Raw genomic sequence first — 25,781 nt, 5'->3', positions numbered from 1 at the left:
GCTGCAGTGCCTGTTTGTCTATTTGTCCTGCTGCTTTATGGTCTCAGCAGATCAGGTGTTAGTGGCATCAGGATAAAGGGGAAACATCATATAGATATCCCACCCCACCAAGAGATTACAGGTGAGACTCAGAGATCTGTATGCTCTTCCTGCCCAGGGCTTGGATGCATGTAGGGAGGACGCCTCCCACCTCTTCTGCTTTGATGAGCATCATGCCATGATCCTTCCTTAGCAGAGAAGAACACGGCAGAGTAGTAGGCAAGGTCACACATGGAAATGCACTGTAAACACAGCTGGGACTGCTATGCTTGATGTGATAGGGATCTGGGGGTGTGGCAGGAGGGGTCCTGGGAAAGGCTTTATCTGCCTTGGTCTATACCTGAATGGTCACATTAGTGACTCCCTTTCTGGAGTTTGCAACAAGGAAGAAGTGCTTGTTCCTTAATGAATGAATGCAGGGGCCTTGGCAAAGGGTCCCTGGGTTCAAATTCTGACTGGGACATGTGTGAACTCTGAGCAGTGAATAAAGAGGTGAAGCGAGGTCTCAGCCTGTAGGCTTGTCCTAGTAGCCCCATGAGGACTCTCAGGAGTCACCCCATCTCACCTCTGAGGTGCTGTGTTAAATCATGCAGCCTCTATGAGGTCTCCATTTCCCATTATTTCTGAGTCAGGATGATGATACCTCCTTTGAGGGTGCAAAGAGGACCAGGAACTGCAGTGATGGGTCCCTCTAGGGAGCATGGCTGACCCTACCCACAGAGGCCCCTTGTGCCACTCCACAGCCCACAGGAGGGACTGAGTGTATAAAGACCCCTGAATGGGGTGAAACTGGTGTCCTTAATGTCTGATACCCACCTGTTAAACTGATACTTTAGGGGTCATTCTGCTCAAACTAGGCAAGGAGCGGGGGAATCACCCCCACCCCCAGATCACACACAACTCCCCAACATGAACCTGTGTATATAGATGACAGGTAAGGGTTGGGCTGGGTGTACATGTGAGTATATGACACATCCGAGCAGGAGCTGAGCCCAAGCAGGCATGAGGGGTGTTGGCAGTTGCGGTACAGGGGAAAAAGAGCCTGGGACAGGTGGGGAATAGCAATTGTCATCAGGTTTGGTGCTCTGGAAGGTGGCTGCCGAGGCTGGCCAGACATGATTCCTGCCTGCCCACCAGCCTCCAGTGCAGGGCTCAGGCCGGCCACCCGGCTGCCCCAGTGAGGACACTTGGTTTTCCTACTCTGGCTCACTGCCAGCTCAGTCTAGCCAAGAGGACCGTTTTCTGAGAGAGCAGTCTGTTGCTAACATGGCAGGAAGGTAGGCAGTGGGCCTTGTGGTAGGTCAGACCCCCAGGCTGGGGAGGCCACCTGTCCTATCCAGTCAACTCTTCCGGCCTGGCCCTACCATCATAGCCTTCCATGTAGATTCCCCAGGCAGAGCTACCTTCCCCATGACTTCCCTGCACAGGGCTGTGTCATCCCCATCAGACCCCCCAGGGCAGGGCTGTTATTTTCATTTGACTCCCAGAGAATGGTTTCATGGTAGGTTCTGGTGTTGGCGCTTAGGCCCTGGGGCCAGTGGCCTCTCCTCCCTCCCTATTCATACCCTGGCCTAGCAATTCTCTGGAGTGGGGGAGGTTAAGTGGCACACACTGCTGGCATAGTGTAGCACTGGCACCAGGCATGGTCCAGCAGGTGGCCCATCTTCATCTTCCCTAAGTGTTATGGGTATTAGAGCACCTGCTGCCTGTCTGAGGGACCATGGGATGTGCTGCTTGTTAATTAGGACCACAATTTCCCTCTTGTCCAAGGCTGGCCAGACAATAGGTTCCTTGCCCATACCATGGCCAGATGTATGGGGTCATGGCCTTGGACTAGGGAGGAGTATAGTGCATTTTAGGTTCAGACATTGTCCCCTTGATCTCAGCTCAGCTCTGATCCTGAAGACTCCAGTACCCACTAAGTCTCTCACTGGAGTCAATGGGGTTGTGTGTATGCTGATGTATTACACCATTATTATCTGCTCCTCAGAGATCTGCATGTAGACCTGCTGTGTGTTATTGACACAGTGAAGGCCACTGTATTGATTGTGGAGTGAATTGTATAGTGAATTTCAGTCTGGCTCCATGAACAGAGCATTCCTTCTGCCAAGAACTGCATATCCTCCTCATCTCAGAGGTCAGAAACCATTCCGAGTCAATGTGTCAGTCCAATACCTGGTGGAGGACAAAGACAGCATGGACAGGTGGTAGATGGTACTGTGTCAGGTCCAACTGCTCCTGTCCTGGAGGAGCTTTGAGTGGGGCAGACAGGTGAGCCCAGTGAGACCCTGGTCTATGCACTGCACTGGGTACCATTATGATGGAGGCTGCAAAGCGGGGAGACTGTGGGCAGTGGGGCCAATCCTAAGGCTTGGGATGGAAAGGAAGGACCTAGGCTTTGCCCTTTGCAGTAGGGGTGAGAGCATCCTAGAGAAAGCCTGGCTTGGGGAAAGGGCCTATCCTTGAGGTAGGGACTGTGGCACAGGCCAGGTATCTCTCCTGAGTGCAAGGGAGGAACATGGTTCTTTGCCTGTCACCTCCTAAAGGTTATTGGGGAGGATGTGGTTTCAGGGGTGGGTGGTGTACCTGTAAGGGGCAGAGCATCATTCCTTCTCCAGCCTCAGACCATGCATCCCCTGGGTGGGTAGCTTCTGCCTGAAGTCTTTTGCTAGTGCTCCTTGGCAGCCCAGACTCTGCTGGTTGGCCCATTGGCTAATGGGCCTACATTAGCACTAATGCTTTGCAGTCTGGGCAGGCATGGCAGCTGCAGGGTTTTCTGAGAACAGCAGTGACCCTGAAGCTGGTAGGGAAGGCATGACTAGAGCCCCACCACCTGAGTATCTCTGAGAGAGACAGACTGGCAGGCACACTGATGGACTATGCGGGGAGGGTGGGGAACATTAGGCAAACAAGAGCCTGCTGGTCTTGTGGTCAGGTTGCCTGTGGTCATACCTTGAGCTGTGACACCTCTGGTCAAGTTGGGGGTGGGCATCCAGAGCCCACTCTTGCCTCATCTCAGGATAGAAGCAACCAGGGTCCAAGGGTGGCTATGGCAAAGGATGCATCATGCCATCATCAACATGGCACCTCTATAGCCTGGTGACCACTTCACTTGTCATGGCTGAGCTGATAGTACCAATGCGAGCCAGATCTTTGCCAAATGGGGACAATGAAGCCCTTGCTATGAAAGTGAGTCTTCGAGCAGCATCTCTCAGCACCCCTGGGTGTCCCTGGGCCCTGGTCCTCCTTCCTGATAGGCCTCCTTGGTGTTCACACTGGCCTGGAATAAGCTGTTCTTGTCTCAGGGAGTGGCTGAAATGCAGGGGCCAAGGGTCTGGCAGGACAACATTGGGAAACTTTGGGTTTTCTGCAGAATCAAAAAGAGAAAATGTTTTTGGGGCCATGGTAGCCTTTTTGTCCCCATTTAGGACCTGGACTGGGAAGGAAAGAAAGTCAGGCAGAGGGCAGGTCTTTTCATTCCCTATTCCCTAACTTCTGTGCCTGCTCCACATGTCTGTCTGTGAAGGAGGGGAAAAATCCAATGGTCAGGAACAAAGGAGAAACTGAGCAGGAGCAGAGGGGTCCTAGATGCCTAGAGGACAGAGGGCCTGATTGGCTGGGGAGAGAAAGTAGCTTTCCAGGGAAGGGACAGATGAGCTGGGCTCCAGGAGGAATGGAGGGCCTTCGAGGCAGAGATCAGCAAAGGCCCAGGACCAGGAAGGGGCCTGAAGCAAACTGTTCAGTGTGGTGGGACACAAGAGGAAGGGAATGGGGAGCAAGGCTGGTGAGGGAGGCAGGAGCTGCCAGATTCTTGGGCCTTGAGTTCAGGCTCAGGGTGGCTCTTGCAGGTGGAGCTATCACACAGGGGTTATCTGGAGGTGACGGCTTGGTATGAGTGATGATGAGACCCAATGACTGCTGCCATGCACATTTCTGATCAAGGGGCTAAGGAAAGCATGGGGCCCAGTAATGGAGAGGAAGAAGAGGGTCAGTCCTAAGGCTCCTGGGGAGGGGGATTGGTTTAGGTAGTCACTAGCTCATTTGTTTATCTTAAAAAATGATCTGGGACTAGGGGGTGTAGCTCAGTGGTAGAGTGCTTGCCTAGCATGCATGAGGCCCTGGATCTGATTCCCATCCTTGGTCATCTGTTGTGCCCAACCCCATGTGAACTACAAGGAGAGCACTTGGCACCTACCAGGCAGCAAAGGAGGAAAGCCACTGGGTAGGCAAGGTAGGGCAGGCTCAGGGTGGCCTGGGGGGATGGGGAACAAGGAGTAGGTTTAGGGGCTTCAATCATAGGCATGAGGCCCCTGGTGCCCAATAGCCAACTATGAATCTCTGCCACCAACAGGTAATCTCAGGTCTAAGCATACTGCCCATTTTCTCATTAGCTAAGTAGGGATAATAGCAAGACCTCACCCCTGGAGCAGATGGGCCTGGATGTGCCTGGCCCACTCTACCCTTACTGGTTCCTGGGTCCCAGGGGCAGATCTTAGTGCCACCCCACTCTGCACCTCCCTATGTTTAGCAAGGAGAACACCAGAAGGCATAGCCCAGACATAAGGAGCCCTGCCAAATGGTCTAATCTCTAAGGGTTCCATCTCTCCTGGCACTGAGGTTCTCTGAGGTTTCCCTAACACTGGTCTGACATAAAGGGGACAGGTGTGTCCAGTCCCAGTCATGAACTGGTTGCCAAGATTGCCCTTTCCCTTCCTGCACCCTGGGCCCTCTGCTCCCAATGCCTCTCATTCCACTCCAAGGAATCTGAGCCCTTTCTGAGGTCTCATGGTGGATGGAGAGGCTTTTGTGACTGACAGGTTGGTTCCCTGAGCCTAGTCTAAGGGCCTCCTGGGAGGAAGGCTGCTCTTCAGGGTGGGAAGGGAATACACATGCCACCTTCTCCTGGCACCTTTCCCAGGTTACCTACTGCTTTTAAATCTTGGATGAGTCCTGAGGTCAAAGGATCTCGTTGACTTAGGGACTCTCCAAGAACTGGGGCACCTTCTTTTGGGAGGGCTATTTTGGAGCAGCCTGTCTACTCACGGGATGTCCAATGACTCCTCTGGAGTGACATGGGAGTTCATATCTGCTGTGCATGGTCCAGAACTTAGGGGGAGCCTGTGATTTTTTGATAAAAGCTTTCAGTTCTACTTCATGACCCCTAAATGCCCTCCAGTGTATCTGGGCAGCACTCTCCCTGCTCCCTGGCCTTCACCTTCACCTTACTGGGAGTAGTGTACCCTAGGTGTTGGCGAGGATGCTGTGGTTCTTACCTTGATGTTGTCCTGCCAGCGGTGGGCTTTCTGGAAGTTCTCTGCAGCATCTGCCAGTCTCTGAGGGACAGAGTACAGGGAGGTCAGAGGCTGAGATGGGCTGCCTCCCCCATGCCCACCCCAAAGCCTTCTCCATTCCCAGCACTCCCTGGGGCCAGTCCAGCTCAGGGCTTCCTTTTCTTTCTTTCTTTCTTTTTTAAAAAGTATTTTGTTTTAGTTGTAGGAAGACACAATACCTTTATTTTTTATTTTATGTGGTCCTGAGGATCGAACCCAGGGCCTCACACGTGCTAGGCAAGTGCTCTACCACTGAGCCACAACCCCAGCCCTCAGGACTTCCTTTTCTCTCATTCCACCAGATACTCAGAGGTTCCTTAGCCCAGCTGGCTGTAAGAGCACCTCTCTGGCCACTGCTGGCTTCTATAGGAGAGGGGAGGCTTGCACAGCATGCCCAGAGTAGCTTCTCAGTGAGACTCTGTTCTTCAGCCCAGCAGTGTCTCCTGCCCAGAGAATGGCAGAAGCACTCAGGCCTGGGGAAGCCTGAGTGGCACATCATACTGCCTACAAATGAGGGTCAGTCTCCCCAGTTGGTTGAACCCCAACAAGTGACAGTGCCTCACTGGTGCTCCTTTACCCCAGCATGCCCAGGCCCATAGCCCACTTCTGCCCACCCAGGCCCACTGGCCTTCTCTCAGGCTCCCTGAGCCCCTTCCCACGGGGTGTCAAGCCCTCTATCCATGAAGCCTATCCTCTGTGCTGGTTCCAGTGGTTTTTGCCAGTGACACTTATGCCTGGCAGCAAAGTACTTCTGAGAGCATAGCTGTGTGCCAGTATGTGCCATACCTGTCATTGGCCATGCTTAGCTCCAGACTATGCTGATGTGTGGAGATGTGGCAGACACAGTCATGAGTCTCATAGATTAGTTTGGAGACCCTGATACAAACAGGCAGAACCACTAGGGCAGGAGTAGCTAGGAGCAGGAGGCTCAGTGCTAGGGGAACTCAGAACATCAGGAAGGCTTGTACAGAAGGCACAAGGACCTGGCTGCCCTCTGGGCCTGAGCTGGGATACCATGGATCCTGTCCCTCAGAAATTCTTGAGGCTCCCAAGGATGGAACTGAGTCTGGCCCTCTGGGCCCTTTTGTAGAGCTGAGTTCAGTAATTCCTGTTAGTCCTAATGACAATCAATACCATGAACTGGTCACCCATCACATGTCCACCATCCTGCAGCCATGACACATGTGCATCTGTTACTATTCACTATGTGCCTGACATGGTGCCATTATGGTTCCTCTTCAGATGAGGATACCAAAGCATGGAATAGCCAGCAACCTGCCTAGGGCCACACAGAGAGCCTGGATCAGGCTGTGGCCCTTGGCCAGCTCTCATCATCACATCCACCTTGCTCGGTCCATGACCAAGGTACAAAGGCCACCCCCAGAGGGGCCCACCATGTCCAAGGAGGCTGGTCCCTCAAACTACCCCACCCATCCTCTAGGTGGAGTGCAGTCTTGCCTCCAGCAATCCTCAGAAGGCCCCGGTCCTTTGGTATTCAAGACACCTCATCCCCATCCATCAATTCAGGCCTGATGTGGCACGTGGGCCCCAGAGAGAGGGTCTAATAAAGTCTGACAGCTGCCTGTTAGGAGAAAACGGGAGACCAGCTTTTTCTTCTTTGAAGCATTGAACAGCAGGGCAGCGGGGAGTGCAGAAGCCCCATGTGGAACTAAGGCCATCACTCTCCAGGAGCAAGAAGTCACCCCTGGCAGTGTGAGGGGTTCCCCCTTCTGCTGGGCCTGGCTCCCTCCCTTCCTCAGGTCAAGAGCATTGAATGGTGGGAAGGCTATTAGGCTGGGGTCTGGGGACAGGTTAAGAAAGTGCTTCTTGGAGTCAAAGTCCCTCACCTCACAATGCTCAGCCTCTCCTGGCCTCAACCTCCCTCTCCTGTCCTCTTTCTACCCTTTACTGCAGGACCTGATGTGGTGGGACTCACATTGTCCTCTGACCCCCTAACCCAGTCTCATATCTTGGGACTTCAGAGGCCACAGGCCTCACATATCTTGCCTCAAATCCTGCCACCCACCCCAAACTCCTGGACGTTTCCCTGGGATGACTCTCAATGCATCTAAACTGCAATTCCTCCTCTTGGAACAGGCCATCCACCTGGGAACCTCTGCCTCCTACCTCCCACTTCTGACATCATCAAACCACCTATTGTTCACCCATTGGCTCAGGCTTTGTCCTGCACCAGGAACCTGTGTCCTCTCTTGTCCTTCTGCATCTATTCCCTGCTCAACCCCTGAAGCCTCATCTCAGAATGTAGATCTGATTGTGTGGCTGTCCCCTGTCCCCACTTACTACTCTGTATATAAAAGGCAATGCTTCCTTGAGGTCCTGTAGGGCTCACCTGTGTCTGACTCCTATCTTTCATTTCTATCCTGGGACTTCCTCTTGGCCTTAATAAAAAATACTCCCCAGACCCCAACTTCCAGTGATGGATGAGGCCCCCAATTCACAAGCCTGTAGTGTCCTTCTATGGATGACATTACTATGTAGCATGAATAGTTGACAATACTTATTACTACTACTAACTGAACGCCTACTATGTACCAGTACCAAGCTCAGCACTTTGCCTGGAAGATCTGTAAAGCACGAGGAGGCATCCCCTGAAGATGCACTCAAGGGGTGACCCTTGAGCAATCATTGTGTCCCCTCTTTCCTTACTCAGTGGCCCGTTACCTTCCCAGGGACCCAGATCTACCTCAGAGTGGGCCTGGAGCCCACCTAAGGATCTGTGGAGGCTGCTGCCCTTCATAAGGGATGGAGTTGGGTCAGAGTGGGTCAGGTTCTTGCCATAGAAAAGTCACAGGGTAGATGGGGTTTTAGACACCAAATTGACACTAGTGTAAATCACCAAAGTGGACCACTGTCCTGAGGAATGATCTCTTTTCTCTACATCCACCCCTGGCCAGGGGGTGCCAGCTTCTTTACTCTCTCAGGGTGAGAGTCAAAGTCTCCAAAACATGAGGGCCACAGGCCACAGGCCCCTCTGCCTCCAAAACCTAGCAGACAAGGTGAGGGAGCCCCAGAGAGGAAGGGCCCCAGCCTCCAGCCTCCTTGAGCTCTTGGAGTCCCGTGGGCTCAAAGGCCTGGGTCGGCCCGCTGACTCGTGAATAACGGAGTCGCAATAGCCACAGCAAAAGGATTACTTTTAATCCTCAGTAACGATCAAGCCATTATTATTTTTTCGGTGTTACAGATCAATCAGTCCATCCCCGGGCGCTGGACGTGTGGAAACTGCTAAACATGCAGGCTTGGTGGTGTGGGAGGAAGGGCCAGGCAGCTGGTTGGGGTGGAGGGGGCAGACTACAATTGTACAAGGTCCCATCAGGCTGATAAGAGGTGAGAGGACCTGGACCACCCACAGTATGCACCAGGGGCCCTGAGTAGGGATCATAGCCTGGAGCCCTGGCCTGGGTTCAAAGTGGCTTCTTCAAGCAGTGGCTTCACCTCTCCGGCCTTCACTGTTCTGTGAATTGGAGATAGTAACTGCACCCACTCAGAGGGTGGGTAGGTTTTTGGCAATTTCCTTCTTTCAGTGTCTACAGCTGCCTTTAGGCAGTCTATCTGTCCACTGGGGTTTCTCTTGTGGATTTTTGCCCGCCTCTAGGCCTTCCTCTCTTACCTGTTCTTTTTGCCTGGTCAGCACTTTCAGACTGGGCCACTGATACATACTGTGTCATCCTTTCTGAAAACTTCCTTTTGCCCTTGTGCATCTCATGGGTTCCCCCTCCCCTGTGCCAGGCGGGGTATGTCCTCAGGCAGGGACCTTTCTGAGTTTAGCCCCACCTGTCTGGTTCAGGCTGAGTACTCAAAGCCTTGGGTTCCTATATGGGTTTCTCATAGAGCCCAGGTCTGTTCAGGACTGGCTGGGAGGCCATGCTTATGCTGACTCAAGGTTCATCCTACTAGCACTTCCCTCCCATCTCTCCTGGGTCCTCCTGATGGGCCTGGGTGGGCAGGATAGGAAAGGAAACAGGCCCAGAGGTGAGGGGAGAATATACCAGGATGTCCTGCACAGCAGGGGTCAAACTGGAGTCACAGCTTGCTCTTATCTCTGGGGTGCCTGATTTTGTCTGGGAAAGATGTACACCATTCCTAGCCCTGACCCTGAGTGCTGGTTCTCCTGGAAATCTCTGCTTAGACTCTTGAGTTCTGCTCTTAGAGTCACCTGTAATCCCTGGTCTTCTTGCTACCAGGCTCCTGTACATGCTGACTCCTCCCTATCCACTCTCATCCAGACTTCTCTAGCCTGGTTCACTCTCTCATCCTTGAAAACTCCAGAACCTCTGCCAGGCCCCCACCTGTCCTCATCACAGCACTCTGGGAACTCTCTGTGTCTATCTTCCCCTCTAACTCCGAGTTTGGTGGGGATAGGTTGTAGCGGTTCTCAAGTTTACAGTAACCTGGCCATGGCATCCAGTAGGTGTACAATGAAAGTTTGCTAAATGAAGGTCAGGACATCTCTGCACCGGTGTAGAGGCCTATGTTGAGTCTGGCAGGTGTGTGACCCAGGTGTGTGTCTCTTTTCCTCAGCACTTCTTGAGGGGTGAGGAGCTACTACTATGAAGTCACTGATGGTGCCTTGCCTGTCCTGCAATGTCCCCCCCCCCATCTTGGTCACGGCATTGGAGGGAACTGCAGTAGGCTTACAGCCAAGTCCATCATGATAACAGCAGGCATTTCAGAGGCAATTATCAGAGAGTTTCACTTAACAATCAATTTCCCTCAGCTCCGGGAACTGTTCTTACAAGAAAAGGCAAGAAAAAAGAGGACTGGCAGTAAGCTGGGCTGGGGACAATACTCCCCTGGGATTGGCCCCTCCATCAGTACCTTCAAATTTCACTAAGTTAAACATCCTTAGCTTTGGAAAGCTGAGACAGACAACATGAGATAAGGGCACCCTCAGAGGCTTACACCTGGAGGGTAAGGACTCTGCATGCTGGAAGGGGATGGGCTAGAGTGTTGGGGCCTGGAGCCTCAGGCATGCCATGCTCTTAGAGAGCCTGCTCCTCCTGCCAGACCGGGTGCCCCACTTCTCCTCGTCCTCTTTCCTTCCCCCTAGTCAGAGGCCCCTTTTCCCAGGGTTGGTGCCCAAGGGCCTGAGGAGCAACTGCCCATCAAATAGGACTTGTTCGGGCTGGGGCGATAGCTCAGTCAGTAGAGTGCTTGCCTTGTAAGCACAAGGCCCTGGGTTCGATCCCCAGCACTGCAAAATAAATAAATAAATAAATAAAAATAGGACTTGTTCAACTACACAGCCCAGAGGGAAAGATAAGAGTTTTTTGGACTTAATTGTAGCTACTCCTGCTTCCAGGAGGATATAAGTGGCTTAGAATAAAAGGCCCTGAACCCTTGGGGTGCAGGATGTTGAGATCTGGGGCATTGGTGACTGAGTCAGGCAGAAACTCTGATGGATGGGGTGCTCTGAGGAGGAGGCCAGGGGCAGCAAGCCCAGAGTAGAATGCTAGTACCACATAGATGCCCTGAGAACACTGCCAGAGGGCTGGGAGGGAGATAACAATGACAGTCTAACACAGACATGGCTCCAGCACCTATCCTAAGCCAAAGATTACCAACTGATGCAGGTAACCCAACGCTAGGTGAAGGACCACAAGACACCTAAGAAGTGGATTTTTTTTTTTTTTTGCAACTGAGAGAGTGTCTTAGAGAAGTAGTGCCACTGCCCCAGGCCTCTAGTGAGGACATGGTACAGGGGCCTTTCCCAGGTCTGCCAGCTGCCAAAGACAGCAATGTTGGAGAGTGAAAATCTTAGGGAGGGAGTTGGTCTGGCCAACTGGGGTTTGATTGGTTGCGCTCAGCTGCCCTTCCACTCCCCAGCAACAGTTCCTTTGCCCTTCTCCCAAGAGACGGGATCAGGAATTGGCCTTTCAGCTGCTGCCCCAAGCCCACTCCTCAACCTTGGTCTCACTGGGTCCAGATCCCAGAGGAGGAGGTACCCAGCAGCTCCTGCCCAGCCCAGCCCTCCCACACTGCCACCTACTCTCTTCCCTAACAGTGGGTTCTGTATTAGCTCTGTATTGTGCACTGATAGATACTAAATACAGATTTCCAATTTCCAGAGCTGTTATGGTCTAATGAGTAAATAATATACATATTTAAAACTGTCTAAAAACATATCTGCATAATTAAAATATCTGCATAATAACGAAGCAAGATGCAGCTCAGCAAGGAAGAAGCAGGAGCCCCAGGGCTGACAACAAGGGCAGGAAAGCAGGCAGGGTTGGGAGGGTACTGGCCTATTGGTGTCTCCTTCTTATAGCCTTGGCCTTGAATGGGCATTGGTGTGTCCATCCACAGCCTGCTCCATGCAAGTACATCAGTAGTCAGGGAGCAGGAGAATCTCAGCTTGGTTCCATCCTGCACAACCTGTGGTCTGGGAGCAGAGCACGTACTGACAGATAATGCCTGCTACATGAGCAATGGTCACCTCAGTGGTTCTGAATGCTGCCATCCACAGCACACGATGTGCTCAAGAGTTTTATGGGCACCATGACCTTCTAAGGGCAGGTCCTGTCCCAATCTCCCATTCTGCTGAGTTCTGAGGGATGAGAGAAATGACTCAGGATGGGCAGAGTGGAATGGCCAGGATCCAAGATTATGCCTGGTAGGTGATGAGACCCACTGTGGCTTTGCCTTCCTGAGGTGCAGGGTATGCATTCAGCTTTGCCTGTCCTGTGAGGCCCCTTTCTTCACTCCCTGCTGCATCTGTACTGGATGTGCTTGGCTCCCATATGCATCTTCACATACTACCTTTTCCACATTAACCCAGCTTAGAGATAAAACCTCAACCAGAACAAAGAAAAATATTCAAGTCCCAGACCAAGATTCTAGCAACCAAAAAACCCCAAGGGAAATAACAAACAGTTCTAGCACAAAGGGTGCCTGAGGGAAGGCCCTCACTTAAGGCCCTTGCTGTTGCTGGAAGTGACAGGCTCCCTGACCTTTTCTCTCACCAGTCACACATGCTCTCCATGAGTAGATATAAAAAAAAAAATTAGTAAAATGTATTTCTTTTCTTAAAAAAAAAAAAAAAAAAAGGTCAGAACACATGTGGCAGGGAAAAACTCACTGGAGTTGTCTCCCTCTGTAGTGGGACAGCCACCACCTCTACACCCCTGGGCCTGGGCTTGCTTGCTCCCTGTGGGTAGCACAGGCTTGGCTGTTGATTCCTTGGTGCTGCCTGGAAGGACAGCCTGTGTTTTGGTTTTCCAGGAAAAATATGAAGAAGTGAGGGTAGTCTGTAATGGAGATGGAGAAGTGTTATGGTTTAGATGTGGTGTTCCCTAAAAGTTATGTGTGAGACAATGCAAGAAGTTTTTGGGGAGAAATGATTGGGCTTTTCCTTAACCTAATCAGTGAATTAAGCCCTTATGTAATTAACTGGCCTCCATGGTTAACTGGAGGCAGGTGGGATGTGGCTGGAGGAAGTGGTTCATTGGGGACAGGGCTATGGGGCACATATTTTGTATCTGGAGAGCGGAGTCCTCTAACCTTGCTGGTACCCCTGTTTGAACCCTGGCATGAAACCCATACATTTCTGCAGGTGAATCAGTCCCTGATGAGCCAGATGGAATTTCCTATAATTTTGTCAGTTTTTCTCCCTTTGAATTATGACCCAGTATAATTCATTAAAACTTCTCTCATCCTTTAAACAGTCACACAGATATCATCAGGTAAGGGTGTCAAGGGTGCATGGCATTATCTGAGTGCACCAATGAAGCATGTCACCACCTCCTGTCTCCTCATCAGGCCACATTCTAGAGACAGACACAAGTGGGTATGGGTGTGCTGCTTGTGTCTGACAACATCCCCCCTACCCCGGAGCTGGGAGGTTAAAGATCCTGAGGCTCAGCAACTGAGCCAGCATGTAATTTGGGGGGCACTGCTCTCACTTTTCTGGATCTGTTTCTCGCCTATAAAATGGGAACCCCCGAAGCCTGTTCTGCTCTCCCAGGGCAGTGGGGAGATGTTTGGAAAGCAGGCATGGATAGAGGGCAGGATGTAGACTCACTCTGGAGGCAAAACCCTGGTGGTCCTGGGTTTCCCCTTTTCTTGCTGCACCCCAGAGGCCTCCTGACTTTCCCTACCACCTTGGTGCACATGGGCCTTCTTACTTTGGTTTGACCTTATTTCTTCTGAAGTTTGTGCTAATAGGTTGTCTCTCTCCTCACCACTACCTTTGTTGGGAGCTGCAATCACTGCCCCCAGCATCTCAGCCTGACCTCCAACCTGGTCCTGCCACAGCAGGAACCCAGGGCCCACCAGAGTGTCCCCATTCAATCCCACCAAAGCTGTACCATCACTTTTCAAAGACTGTCCCACTGAAGCCCCCATTCCTATGACCCTTTCTCACTTTTCTGGTCAGATCTTTCTAGAGGACCCCCCCCCCCAACTTTAGACCCCCACACCCAAGCTGTCTGGCATGAACTCATTTTCCTGGACCTTTGGAAGCCCCTGTACTCCCACCTTGGTTCCTGTGCCCCTGTCAATTTCCTGGGTACCCTGACTGTGCCTTCCTTCCTGTTGCCATCCTTTATAGGGCCCTGTCAACCTCATCACTCTTCTACTCTGCTGACCTTGAACCCTGCCTTCTTGCACGCTCAGGTTCTGTGTTCTTGTTTGTGCTGTGCCCTGAACCTGGGTTGATCTTCTCTTCCTCTCACCTGTCCTGTTCCTCTTCATCTTTTAGTGGTGCTTGGGAACCTCCTCCAGGAAGTCTAGTGCCCTGACGGGCTTGGTTCCAGGATCCCTTGTGGTTCCCATGGCTGTATGTGCATCTGACTCCATTCCAAATGTTGTCCCTCAGGGCAGACATTTGATTCATTGATCTATGTGGCTCCAATGCTGGACACAGGCCAGCTCAGCACAGAAGTGCTAAGTGGCCTGAGGTTCCCATCACGGTCAATGGAGCAGGAGATGAATCAGGAGGTGCCCCCAGGGGCCTGCTGGCTTAGAGGCCCTGGGTTTCCTGGGTAGAGATGACAGAGACCAGGCCAGTAATAGCAACTGATGACAGGGAAAAGGGACCCAAGATGGTACAGGGAAAGGTGCATAGGGTGAGGCTGAGTTGAAGTATGTGCCCATGCACAGGAGCTCAGATGGCTGCCTCTGGGGTCTAAACTGCTGCTGACCCTGGATAATGTGATAATGTATTCCACCAGCCTCATCCAGCTACTGACAAATCAGCAATGAAATGGTCAAGAAGCAAAAGTCACTGTGCTCTGCTGGAATGTAAAGCTGGGGAGGTGGACATATGTACTTCATCTGGCTAAGGAAGCCAGAAGTTGAGTCCCTGGGGAGCAGGTATTCTCTGCCTTGGCCCAAGACCAGTGCATTATCATGATATCACCCACATCCTTTTTCCAGAAGTCTTATCATGTGTCTCTATACCCACATGATTCAAAGACAGGATACAGGATGGTGATAGTTCCTATGAGAAGGGGTTAATGTAACCCTCTCCTTCCTGTGAACAAATGTTTATTGAGCAACTACTATGGGGCCTGGTCTGTACTAGGCATCAGTGAGCAGGATAGACGTGGCATGGCCCTGCTGTCCTCTGGTGTACCACCTTTTTTATATCCCACATAACTTTTTTCCACTGCCATTTTGTTCTGCTGTCCTGAACATAGACTTGCTAGAGGACTCTACAGTAAGAGCTGCTTGGGTTTGCAAATTCGCTGGAGGAATTTAGAGTGCTAGGAAGCCCCTCTGCTATGGGATGTATTTCTGCCAGGAAGCTGAATCCAAGCCCTCCAACCCAACTAGAGCCTGAGCCCCCACCCAACCACCATGCTCCCTTCCCATGATGTTATTTTTATACTTTTTCCTAAAACACAGCCCAAGCAGGCCCTTCTCGACTCTATTAACATTAGGAATCTAATCAGTAATCAGGCAGCTCATAATTTTCTGATTAGCTCTGATTAGGCCCAACCTCATGAGAAAGAGTGGGACAGTGTAGAGGGAGGTGGGGCTGAATGGGCACCGGAATGTGCCTGAGGGGACTCTGGCCAGGCTGGGGGTGGAGGGCAGAGGGGAGAGCACCAGCACTATTATTTTCTGTCCTGTGGAACAGGCATGGAGTAGTAATCATGGGCTGTACTGGGCCAAAGAATTTTCAGGTCTTAGAGAGTAAGGGCAACAGGGGAGGGGTCCCCCAGACATTTCGGCAGCAGGGACCCCAAGGCAGTTTGGGCCAGAATTTTTGGGACCCTGGACAGAGACTGGGAGAATGGACGGAGCAGACAACAGGGCTGGGTTTGGGCAACAGGGCTGCCAACAGGGTGCCTGGGGCACTCTCTAGGTCCTCTTGGTTCATACTTCAGGAATGACCCCAGGCATAGCCTTGAGTGATGGGTGACAAGGACGGAAGGCCTGTTCAGAAGGCTGAAATGTGTGGCCCTGGACTGGACTAGGGCCACTTGCTGAGCACCATAGACAGGGCCTGCCTCGATGACCATCATCTTCAAAGTGGAGTTCATGAGGTCAGCAGCCCATTGGCTCCGTACACAATAAGGTAGCCAAGGTCTGGAGGGCTTTCCCAGGTCACTGCATCAGTTAGGGACAGAGCCTGGATCTACACTGAGGCTTTCCAAACCAGGACCAGGTTTCTCTCCTGCCTGAGGCCTTTTATCACCTTTGTATCACACTCAGATGGAAATATGGTGCTGGCTAAAACAGACCTCCTAGGCCTGCCCCTCATGGGGCCTGACTTCTGGTCTGTCCCTGGCTAACCATGAAGCCTCTCATCCATTGTACTTCCCTATTGTCCCAGACAGACTCCTTGAAGTCAGATCTTATAACCCTGTTCAGGACAGGGTCAGAGTTGCCCTGCTCCTGACCTTGGCCTGGGGTCACAGGTTGCCCCCTTTATAGGATGCAACTATATGGGTGACCTCTGATGAAATGCACGAGCCTGTTGGAGAAGATGTGCACAGCTAATGCCATGCAAATTGGCATGGAGGCAATCAGTCTGACTCTAAAAGCTGCCCCACCGGCCGCAGGCTGGCTCATTGTCTTTTCTGTCAATTTGCATCTCATTACCCAGAAGGCTGTGCTCACTGGAGGTTAAAATAAAAAGAGAACCAAGCAAGCTCCACTGCGTCCTGCTTCTAGCTAGACCATGGCCCATGAATGGGTGAAGGCTGCTTGGCAGACTGCTCTAAGAGATACATTCCACAGGGAGTCCTATCAGCCTTACCACCCCCCTTGCTACCACCATTACCTCTGCCTCTGCCAGAATGTTACTCCAAAAGTCATCATCACCATCACCTCATCATCACTGTTGGTCCCTCTTAATTACCACCAATATTCTCATGATCACTGTCAACATTACTTCTGTCACCACCAACATGACTTCCATTATCATTGTCAATGTTATGTTACTCCCACCACCATCACCATCATCAGCATCAGCTTCATTACTAACTTCACCCCTTCATACAGTCATGGTCTCCATCATCATTATCACCACCAACAACTCTACCTACCAACACCTCCATCACCACTTTAACTGTCACCATCACTTTCATCACTGCCATTGCTATAATCATCACTCCTGTGGCCACCTCTGTTAGTGCTCCTGTCTCTTGACGATCACTACCATCTTTCCTCACTGCTACCTGCATCATCACCCCTGTACCCCTGCAAAAAGACTGACGAACAGATATCATTTACTCTTCACCTTCCTCTGCCCATCACCCTTTAGTATCATCAGTGGGTCAGAGAATCTGTAAACAAATTATTCAGTGACCAGGACCTTGCAATCAACCCAAATTGGTACTGGATATTGGAGCGTGTACCTAGCAGCCTCAGGAAGGAAGGCCCGGGGTGAGGTGGGGTGCTTGTCCACTCTGTCAGAGTTCCTGGAGACAGTGGGGTTTAGTTTACTCCCCTATTCCAGCAGAGCTGGGACTGGACCAAGAAAGACCAGTGACCAGGATGTCCTATGAGAGAGAGCCAGGAGCTGTGTGTGATATGAATGGCTAATGCCATTCTCTGAATCTTGATTATCTCATCTCCAAGATGGGGCTTCTGGGGCTGGGGATATAGCTCAGTTGGTAGGGTGCCTGCCTCGCAAGCACAAGGCCCTGGGTTCAATCCCCAGCACCGCAAAAAAAAAAAAAAAAAAAAAAAAAAAATCTCCAAGATGGGGCTTCTAATAGTTGGACCTCACAGGACTGTGTGAGGAAAAAGGTAGACAAGAGGAGAATGTTGAGCATCCTGGGCGAGGGCTATGGGTATACAAAGCTGGGGGTGCTTTAAGAATACGGGACAGCTGACAAAAATTGAAGAACAAGGCCAGATGGAGGGAAAAGGAAAGGAATTCCAAGTGGGTTTCTCAGCAGGGGCAAAGATGTAAAAGTGGGAAAGAGTGGGCAGGTGAGACCAGGGCAGTCAATGCAGGCCATAGTGTTTGTGCTTACCAACATGGCCAAGTTTCTTCTATAGGGCATCATTTCACTATTCATTTGTTGTTTCTCACAATGCTTCCTCTAAGCCCCATGGAGCCCAATCATTATTCTTACTCTGCTAACAAGGACACCATGGTTCAGAGAGGATAAGTCACTGGCCCAACGCCACACAGTTATCAAATGACACAGTTCACACAGGATAATTCAACTTTTATCCACAGCAGGGCTGGGCTCTAACCACTCCCTACCTCCCTGGACAGCAACGCTGAGAGATGAGCCTAGACCAAAATGAAGTCAGGGTCCATGTCAGAGGTCACCAAGAAGAGTGGGAATTGGAACCAGATCTTTCCATTCAGATTCTTGCTGTGCTGGGTGTGGATCGCTGAGACCCCATCCTGTTGCTGCCCAGCAGTTTTGATGGCAGCAACATGAACACCACCCTGGACACAAAGTTGGGCACAAAGCTGAGCACTTGGGGGTGATGCTGGGGACCCAGGCTGAGGTGACAGGCAGACAAAGGCCTGGAGGTCAAGGGTAGGGTGGGCACAGCCTGCTGCCAGGTAGAAACGCCCAGTGTAAAAGCTGTTCTGAATACTGGCTGCATCCTGCTGCTGCAATCAGCCTCGACACTTGGTTATTATGAGGAGTAAAGGCGGCCGGCGGGACAGCTGGAGCCGTGGCGACAACATTTAAGGCGTTTGTCAGAGCTGTGGGACACGGACTGCCAGGCGCTAATGGCTTCTGCACACTGCTGCCAAGTGAGAGGAGGGCGGGCAGGCGGAGGCGGCCTTGCTCCTGCCTGGGCCTCGTGCCCACCCCATGCTGCGTGGCCACTCCACGACAGGTAGGGCCCACCTGGGCCTTACTGATGCCTAGCAACAGCCACAGAGCTATGGCACCATCTGGAGAGGGTGAGGCAGCAGCCGGGCAGCACATGCTTGCCTATTTAGGGCATCTCTGCCACCTCCATCTCCATTCAGGCTGCAGTCCCTCTCCCCTGGGATGAGGGTCTGGGAGTCAGTTCTCTACCATGCCATCTCCCAGGAAAGGGACCCCTGCCTGCATCCCAGCTGGCTCAATCTCTAGTCTTCTCAGTCCTTTGGACTGGATTTTATGTGAGAGATCCTTCTTATGAAGAACTCACACTGATTTTGGGATCCACTCTAAGTGACTTCAGCTTTTCTGGCCTTAGTATTATTACTCTCTGTAAAATGGGAAAATGGTAGCATCCAGCCAGGAAGCCTGGCCATATGAATGAGAAAACACAGGGGAACACTGAAGCACTGGACACACAGAGGTCAGAGGCACTTGGGATTACGAAGGTTGGGGTAGATTGCTTGCCTACCCTGTGTGAGGGCCTGCATTCAATCTCCGGCACCCCTGCAAAAAAGGTGGAGGGGCCCGAGTAAGTTGTCACCCAGGAGGGACTATGGACCTCTGGGCTACCTAGAGGAAGGGGTAGGCTTTGAGGAAGCAGCAGAGCAAGCTGCAGGGAGGAGGTAGGGGTTTTCCAGGGAGGGGAGACCCATGACTGGGTGATCCATGGGGGCTTGAGTAAGAACTACTATTGAAATAATCAGGTCAGCTTGTGCCTGAAAGAGAATATGTTAAACCTGGTACCAGCTCTCTCTGTTGTCACTGGTGATGCCACTGAGCGCTTGCTGTGCCCTGGTGCTGCTCACTATCACTTTGGCAGCCCCTACAAAGCAGGTCCCATTTCTACCCCATTTTGCAGATGAGGAAACAGAGGTTCAGAAGTGGTCACTCAGAAACTCATCATAGTGGTGCACCCTCCTAGATACTCTGGAAGTGGAGGCAGAAGGAGCACAATTCGAAGCCAGCCTTAGCAATTGTTACTCAGTTTGTGGTCATAGATCATTGAGGGCAGGTGTGTGGTTGTCTCTGGGGGCATGCTGGTATGTCTTCCTTCTCTGCTCATGGTTCGGCCCAAGAGACACCCTGAGTCCTCTCTGAGGAGGAAATGGCCTTCAGATGGCTGTGGATTAGTGAACATGGGTTGGGGAATACTGTATGGTCACAGGAGCTACCCAGGGGATAGGAGGAGACCTTGGCAGGCCTGAGCTCTGCCTGAGTCATTGCATGACTTTGAGGTCCTCCTGTGTGGCCTCCGAGATCTTGCTGCTTTCCCAGGGTACAGACTTAGATCAGAGGAGGTAGGAGAAGAAGGTATGGCATTCTGTGCCCTTCCCAAGGTCACCCAGTCGTCTGTGGCCCTCAGGAGCCTTCTTCCACCTGTGGTCAGCTGCCAGTACTGCTGCCAGGCTCAGCTTGGGACCTTCATGGCATCCAGGCTAGGGCTGTGTGGTGTGTTTTTTGATGTTGAGTTCAGTGACCCCTTGAAGGCAGCTGCACTTGGCTTTGTCTAGATTAGTGAACACTTCCTAAAAGAGGGGCCTGGAGGGACAGAAGCTCAGGGCCAGACCACCTTCCAGAGGAGCACACTGGAGTTCTAGGCTGGCTACGCAGGTCCCAGGACAATCCATACACACCTGCCAAGGACTTACTAAAGTTCTTCTGTGAACCACGCTTACCCCACTTCACACGTGAGAAACCAAGATTCAGGAAAAAGCAGGGCTCCCCTAGGGTAAGGGGTGAGCAGTGAGGCTTAGCATAGAACCTGCTCATTATCTGTGGATCCACTTTCCTTCCTTGAGCCCACAGAGATAATGCTCTCAGTCTCAGCCCCTCAAAAGGTATTCAAGGTTTCTGGGTCACCTGATTCCCAGCCCACTGCTCTGTCTGGCTCAGGCCTGCTGGCCCAGGATATGGTTGGGTCCTCCTAAGCACTTTGGAGCCCTATGTTGCTCCACTGTCCCCAAGGTCACCTCCAAACAAAAGGGGAGTGAGTGGGTACCCTGTGACTGGGGCCACTAGGTTCTCCATTAAGGGAGGTATGCTAAGCAGGGGGATGTCAAGGGTCTGTGGCTTTAGTGGGTTATGTGTTAAGGGGCCTCCTGCATTTGAATTTGTGGTCAACAGAATTAGAGAAGGAGGAATTATGTATACATGTGAACATGTGCAGGTGTGTAGACAGAAGTACACATATACATGTGAACTCACATATGAGCACAGCACGCATATGCATGTGCACAAGCATGCACATCAACATGTGCTTGGGCACATGCTTCTGTGGTGGCTGGGTTCCTGCCTTTGCTTGAACAACTATCTTCATGTCCCAATCATGTGCTCCTAAGGGACAGAGGGAAAGATCTCTTTTCTGCTGGGGCTGGGAGTGAAGTAGATCGTGGCTCCCAGACCCACAGACTCTATCACTTGCTCTCTCAGACCTGGCTAAATGGATCTGCCCTGGCTAGGACCTAACTGGTTCCCATCCAGGGGTCCTCTCCTCCCTCCAGTGGGCCCTCAATTTGTCCATTGCTTTACTAGCCTCATAGTCTTCATCCTGGCCTGTAATCATTTGTTATCTCATTGCAATTCACAATATAATGTGGAATAAATGAAAAGGTGACCCTGAGGGCCCCTCTTCTTTCTTCTTTCAACTACTATACTTTATTGCCTGTGCTCGGTGCAAGAGACACAGGGTGAGTCAGACTTGGTTCCAGCCTTGCAGAGTTCACAGTGCAGGGGAGGGGCTTCTGCTTATCTCCATGTTCCCTGCTCTAGCCCAGCCCAAATGCAGTGCAGTCAAATTGGGCTAGACACCTACTCAGACTAAGAAATCTTATGCATCAGCTCCAACCAACTGTCCACCAGGTACCTTTGGGTTTCCAGTTGTCCACATGTGATCATCACATCCATTGGGACAAGGCTAGTGATACTTATTCATTTCTCAGAAGAAGCAAGCTCAGAGCAATTTAGTGAGTGTTCACAGTCCACAAAGCTGGGGAGAAGGAGCTGGGACCCAAATCTGAATCTGTGCAACTGCTGAGCCAGTCCTGCAGCACTGCAGCCTGTGACAGTCACACTGGTGTGACACTGTCTGTAGCCTCTGCCTGTAGCCCCTGGCAGAGACAGATGAAGCTCTGAGGCCTTGGGAGGAGGGATCTGCCCAGGATCATACTAGAGCCCCGGTGCTAGCTCCCTGACCCTTCTAATAAAGAGGGTTACCTTAAAGTCTCCTCAAACACCATTCCATGGCAAGTTAGACTAGGCTTCCATTGGGAGTTGACCTAAATGTTTGATCTCCTCTGGTTAGAATACAAACCCTGGGTCTCCATTTTTTCTTCGGCTCCCAGGAGGCTCAGAGTCAATCAGTAAGCTCAACTAGATCAATTACGTGGTCCTTCCATTGCTTACCTTTGCCTTTGCTTCCTCCTTAGTATTCATATTCTATGTGAAGAGCACTCAATATGTTACCAAATGAACTGGGGAATAAGTTCAATTAAACTGCCCCTCATGCCCCACCAGCCAGGGTGGGTGGGTTGATTGGTGACGCTAGACTGACTGTGAGGCCCTGCTCCAAGCTACCACCCCAAAGCCACGTGGGCAGGTCAGCATCTGGCAGGCACAGCCGTCTCCCTGGAAAACGAGACGTTTCTTATTGAGATAACGAATTGCTCCATTTAGATCCAAATTAACCTCCCCAATTACCCCATTCTCTACCACATTTCACCAGATCGAAACCCCTTCTGCCTACACAGTCAAGCGCCCGGCCCTCTCACAGCCAAGCCAGCCTCAGCTGGCCCAGCAGGCGCCCTCCCTCAATAAGCACGTTTTCTTTTCTTTCTTTCTTTTTTGGGGGGTGGGGTGGGGTGGGGGAATGGGAAGCTTGATGCAGCTGCCGCTCTGAGGAGTGGGAATTTTTATTTTATTTTTTTAGCTCGTTCTTTGAAATAAGGATGCAATATGGGATCAATTTTTGATGACAGTGAAGTAAAAGGGGAAAATAGTAGCAATTTTCTCTTCTGAACATGCCCTATTTAATGGAAGGATGTCAGGTGGAGTTTTATCCAGAGGAGAAAGGGCCTGGTTCCCAGGGACACATGGTCAATCAGAGATGCCTGGCACGATCTCAACATGGGGTGGTTGGGCACCCCCACCCCACAGGCTCCCCAGTGCTTCCTGTTAGGGTGGCTGCCAGGGCACCAGATATGGGACAGGGAGAGGCTGAGTTTCTATCTCCTGTCACCTGGCACCAGGATGGACCCTCCTTGCTTTGTGCTCTGCTGGTCTCAGCCTGCATCAGGATTCTAGAGCTGAGACCCTAGGGAATCTGGTGTTAATTAGGGTTATAAAATCCTGCCCAGCTGCCTCCACTGCCTTTATGTTAAACCTAGGAAGCTGAGCTTCATTTGATCTAGAGTTGGTGGGGGATGGGTGGGGGGAGGGGAATGGACTAAAGCTTAGGTGGCTGTCAGGGCATCCTGCCCCTGGTCTGGAGGCTCAGGATGGTGAGGTGGGGGTGTTTCTCAGAGGACATTGCAGGGAGGAACTGCTCTATCCCCACTCTCCTCAGGTCAGAAACAACTGGAGTCAGACCTGGGCTGTGTGTAGTCAGGAGGACCCTGCTGGGTGGGTGGGGGTGTTCCCCTGCTCTACGGTGCTACAAGTGAGGTTAAAGTCCCTGGGTTGAATGGATCAGAGCCCAGGGCCACATCTCTGCTTTGAAACCCACCCCCTGGTCAATGCACCACAGAGGCCCTTGAAACCTGCAGTACCCCTACAGTGCCTGAGTGGCACCCTGGCTAGCCTTGGACCATCCCTCCTGAGATTCAGTTCTCTCTGGCCATCTGTCTTCCAAGGCCTCCTTCACCTTGCCATGGAGGACAGAAATGAGAAGCACACCTCAAAGGCCCATGCAGCCCAGTTATAGACAGAGGTGCATAGTTATACCAGGCAGCTCATGACCTGTGAACACAGCACATGGTCAAGTTGAACCCCGCAGGCCTGTGCGGAGGCCAAGGTTACAAAGACACTCAGCCACATACCCACACAAACAGGTAAGGTCCTACAGGTGATGACTGGCTTTTACACAGGAAGAAACACACTGAGCTCTCTCTGGAGTCTTTGCCCACCCACCACCCATGAGCCCACTAAACACACAAGCAATTCAAGACCCCAAATGTGACCTTCCAGAGCCCTCACCATGAGGTCAGAGCAGCGCTGACAAGAATAACCCTTGCTGCTTCCTCCAGGGTACTGTAGGAATCCCTGCTCCAAAATGTCTGCAGATTCTGGGAAGGCACTGGAGGGGTGGCAGGCTGGGTCTCTCAACCCAGTGCTTGCCTGTCGACAGATGCCGCCCAAAGTCATGCCTACCACCTCCCTTCCTTCCTCGGCTGTGGCCGGGCCTCTGAAATAATTAGCAATTCTGCTCAACAAAACGCCGGCCCGATGGGATAATAAACTCCAACATCTGTCAGAAGAGCGAGCTCCTATGGAATTGCCAAGAGAAACATTTTTCTCCTCATTCAATTCACATTTAAATCGAAAACAACCCCTCCAAGTCTGCGCCAGGCCTGCGGCTCAGGGCTCCAGGAGCCCACAAGCTGTTCCTGGGCCTGCAAAGAGGCCCGGACGAGTGGCGATCACTCACTCAAATTAACAAATCATTTTATTTAGAAATGAAGAGAATTTGTAAGTGATGGATGGCTTCAGGGCCACTGAGGTGGAGGGAAAGCCAGCCATTGGTCCTGCTGCCATGTGGGGTGGGCAGTCCCACTTCTCCCTAGCAGAAAGGTCCCCAGCAGGACACAAGCCAACACTCTCTATTTTTGCAACTGCCCAGCATAACAGGCAAACTACGAATCATGTTTGTCATTCTGTGGTGGGACACTGAGGGTCAATGAAACACCCAAAGTACCCAGTTGTTCCAGTTGGCTGGAGAAGGACACAGGTTCCACTCTAAGGGAGCCCAACCAGGCTTGCTCTTCCCAAATAGGAGCCGCCAAAGCCTGCAATTCCAACTTGAGGTGCTGTGCAGAGGGGCCTGAGCCTGTGTGAGTTCAGGGTTGAATTTGGCTATGGAAGAGCCTTGTCAATACAATTACACTCCTGAAATAGAAATTCTGGAGACTTGAGTTCTGGGTATAGGGCCTCAGATTTACCATCTGTACAATGAAGGATGTAGACTTGGAGCCAAGGGGCCTCCCAGTGATGAGTACCTCTGAAGATTAGGTACCAAATACTGATAAATGAAAGAAAAACTGCTAACAAGGCCCAGAACTGGCCAGATCCTTACTTGGGGTTCCCACAGAGCCAGTGTATCTTCCATCATTCCTTTCCTCAGGATCCTGCAGTGCCTGAATATTGTTATTGGGTCCCCCTTCTAGGCTCCCACAGTGACTGTGTGTCCTCATCAAGGACTTTGCTACTCTGTCCTGCAATTTTCCAACAGGCTTTGTGCTCTTGGAGGAAGGGACAATTACATTTTTCCCCCTATCCCAGTGGCCTGCATGCCCAGTACTTGGTAACTATTTGGTGAATAAACAAGCAAATGAATGAATATAAGAACTTGGGCTGCACAGACACTCAAATGCATGAGACAAGAGCTCAGTAAATGTCTGATTATTATGATACATTCTCACACCTCCATGCTTTTGCATATACCAATTCCCTCTGCCCAGAATCCTCTTCTTCTCCCTCCTCTGCCTGGGCAGTTGTTTCCTACTTCTTACTGCCCAGCTCAGATGCCTTCCATATGGTTCTCTTTGAGCTTAGCTGCCCCTGCTCTGCACCCCTCATAGCCATGGTTAGAGTGGGGCAGCTGTCAAGCTGGTTTATAAGGCTGCCCACTCTGGATCTACAGGCATACCACGAGGTCCCTGGGACCTGAGTCCTCCTCTTTGTTCCTCCTTGGGTCAGGGCTGGGTCCATGGGGGGCTTGGGGCATGGTCCATTTCTGAGAGCTTCCCAAATGGAAATGTCAGGAACTATTGAAATGAACTTAGAAACATCCCAGGAAGGTAATGGGGGGACAGTATAGGGGCAAGATGTAGGGGCAGGACCAGAGGGATGTGACATGAGAAGAGAGATTCCCAGGAAGGAAGGAGGG

At 51.6% G+C, this 25,781-nt stretch overlaps 1 protein-coding gene across 10 annotated transcripts in view; it reads right to left on the bottom strand.

Moving 5' to 3' along the window:
• Positions 1-25,781, bottom strand: part of Cacna2d2 (calcium voltage-gated channel auxiliary subunit alpha2delta 2) — a 135,135-nt gene that overhangs the window by 25,880 nt on the left and 83,474 nt on the right. For all 10 annotated transcript variants that reach the window (XM_047564171.1, XM_047564176.1, XM_047564173.1 and 7 more), the window contains exon 4: positions 5,313-5,372. In XM_047564171.1, coding sequence (XP_047420127.1) covers positions 5,313-5,372 — 60 coding nt within the window. The remainder of the gene's footprint in view (positions 1-5,312; positions 5,373-25,781) is intronic.

This window comes from Sciurus carolinensis, chromosome 9, assembly GCF_902686445.1.
Source record: "Sciurus carolinensis chromosome 9, mSciCar1.2, whole genome shotgun sequence".
NCBI lineage: Eukaryota > Metazoa > Chordata > Mammalia > Rodentia > Sciuridae > Sciurus > Sciurus carolinensis.
Note: the sequence above shows the minus strand (reverse complement) of the source record. Positions and strands in the feature narration are given on the sequence as shown.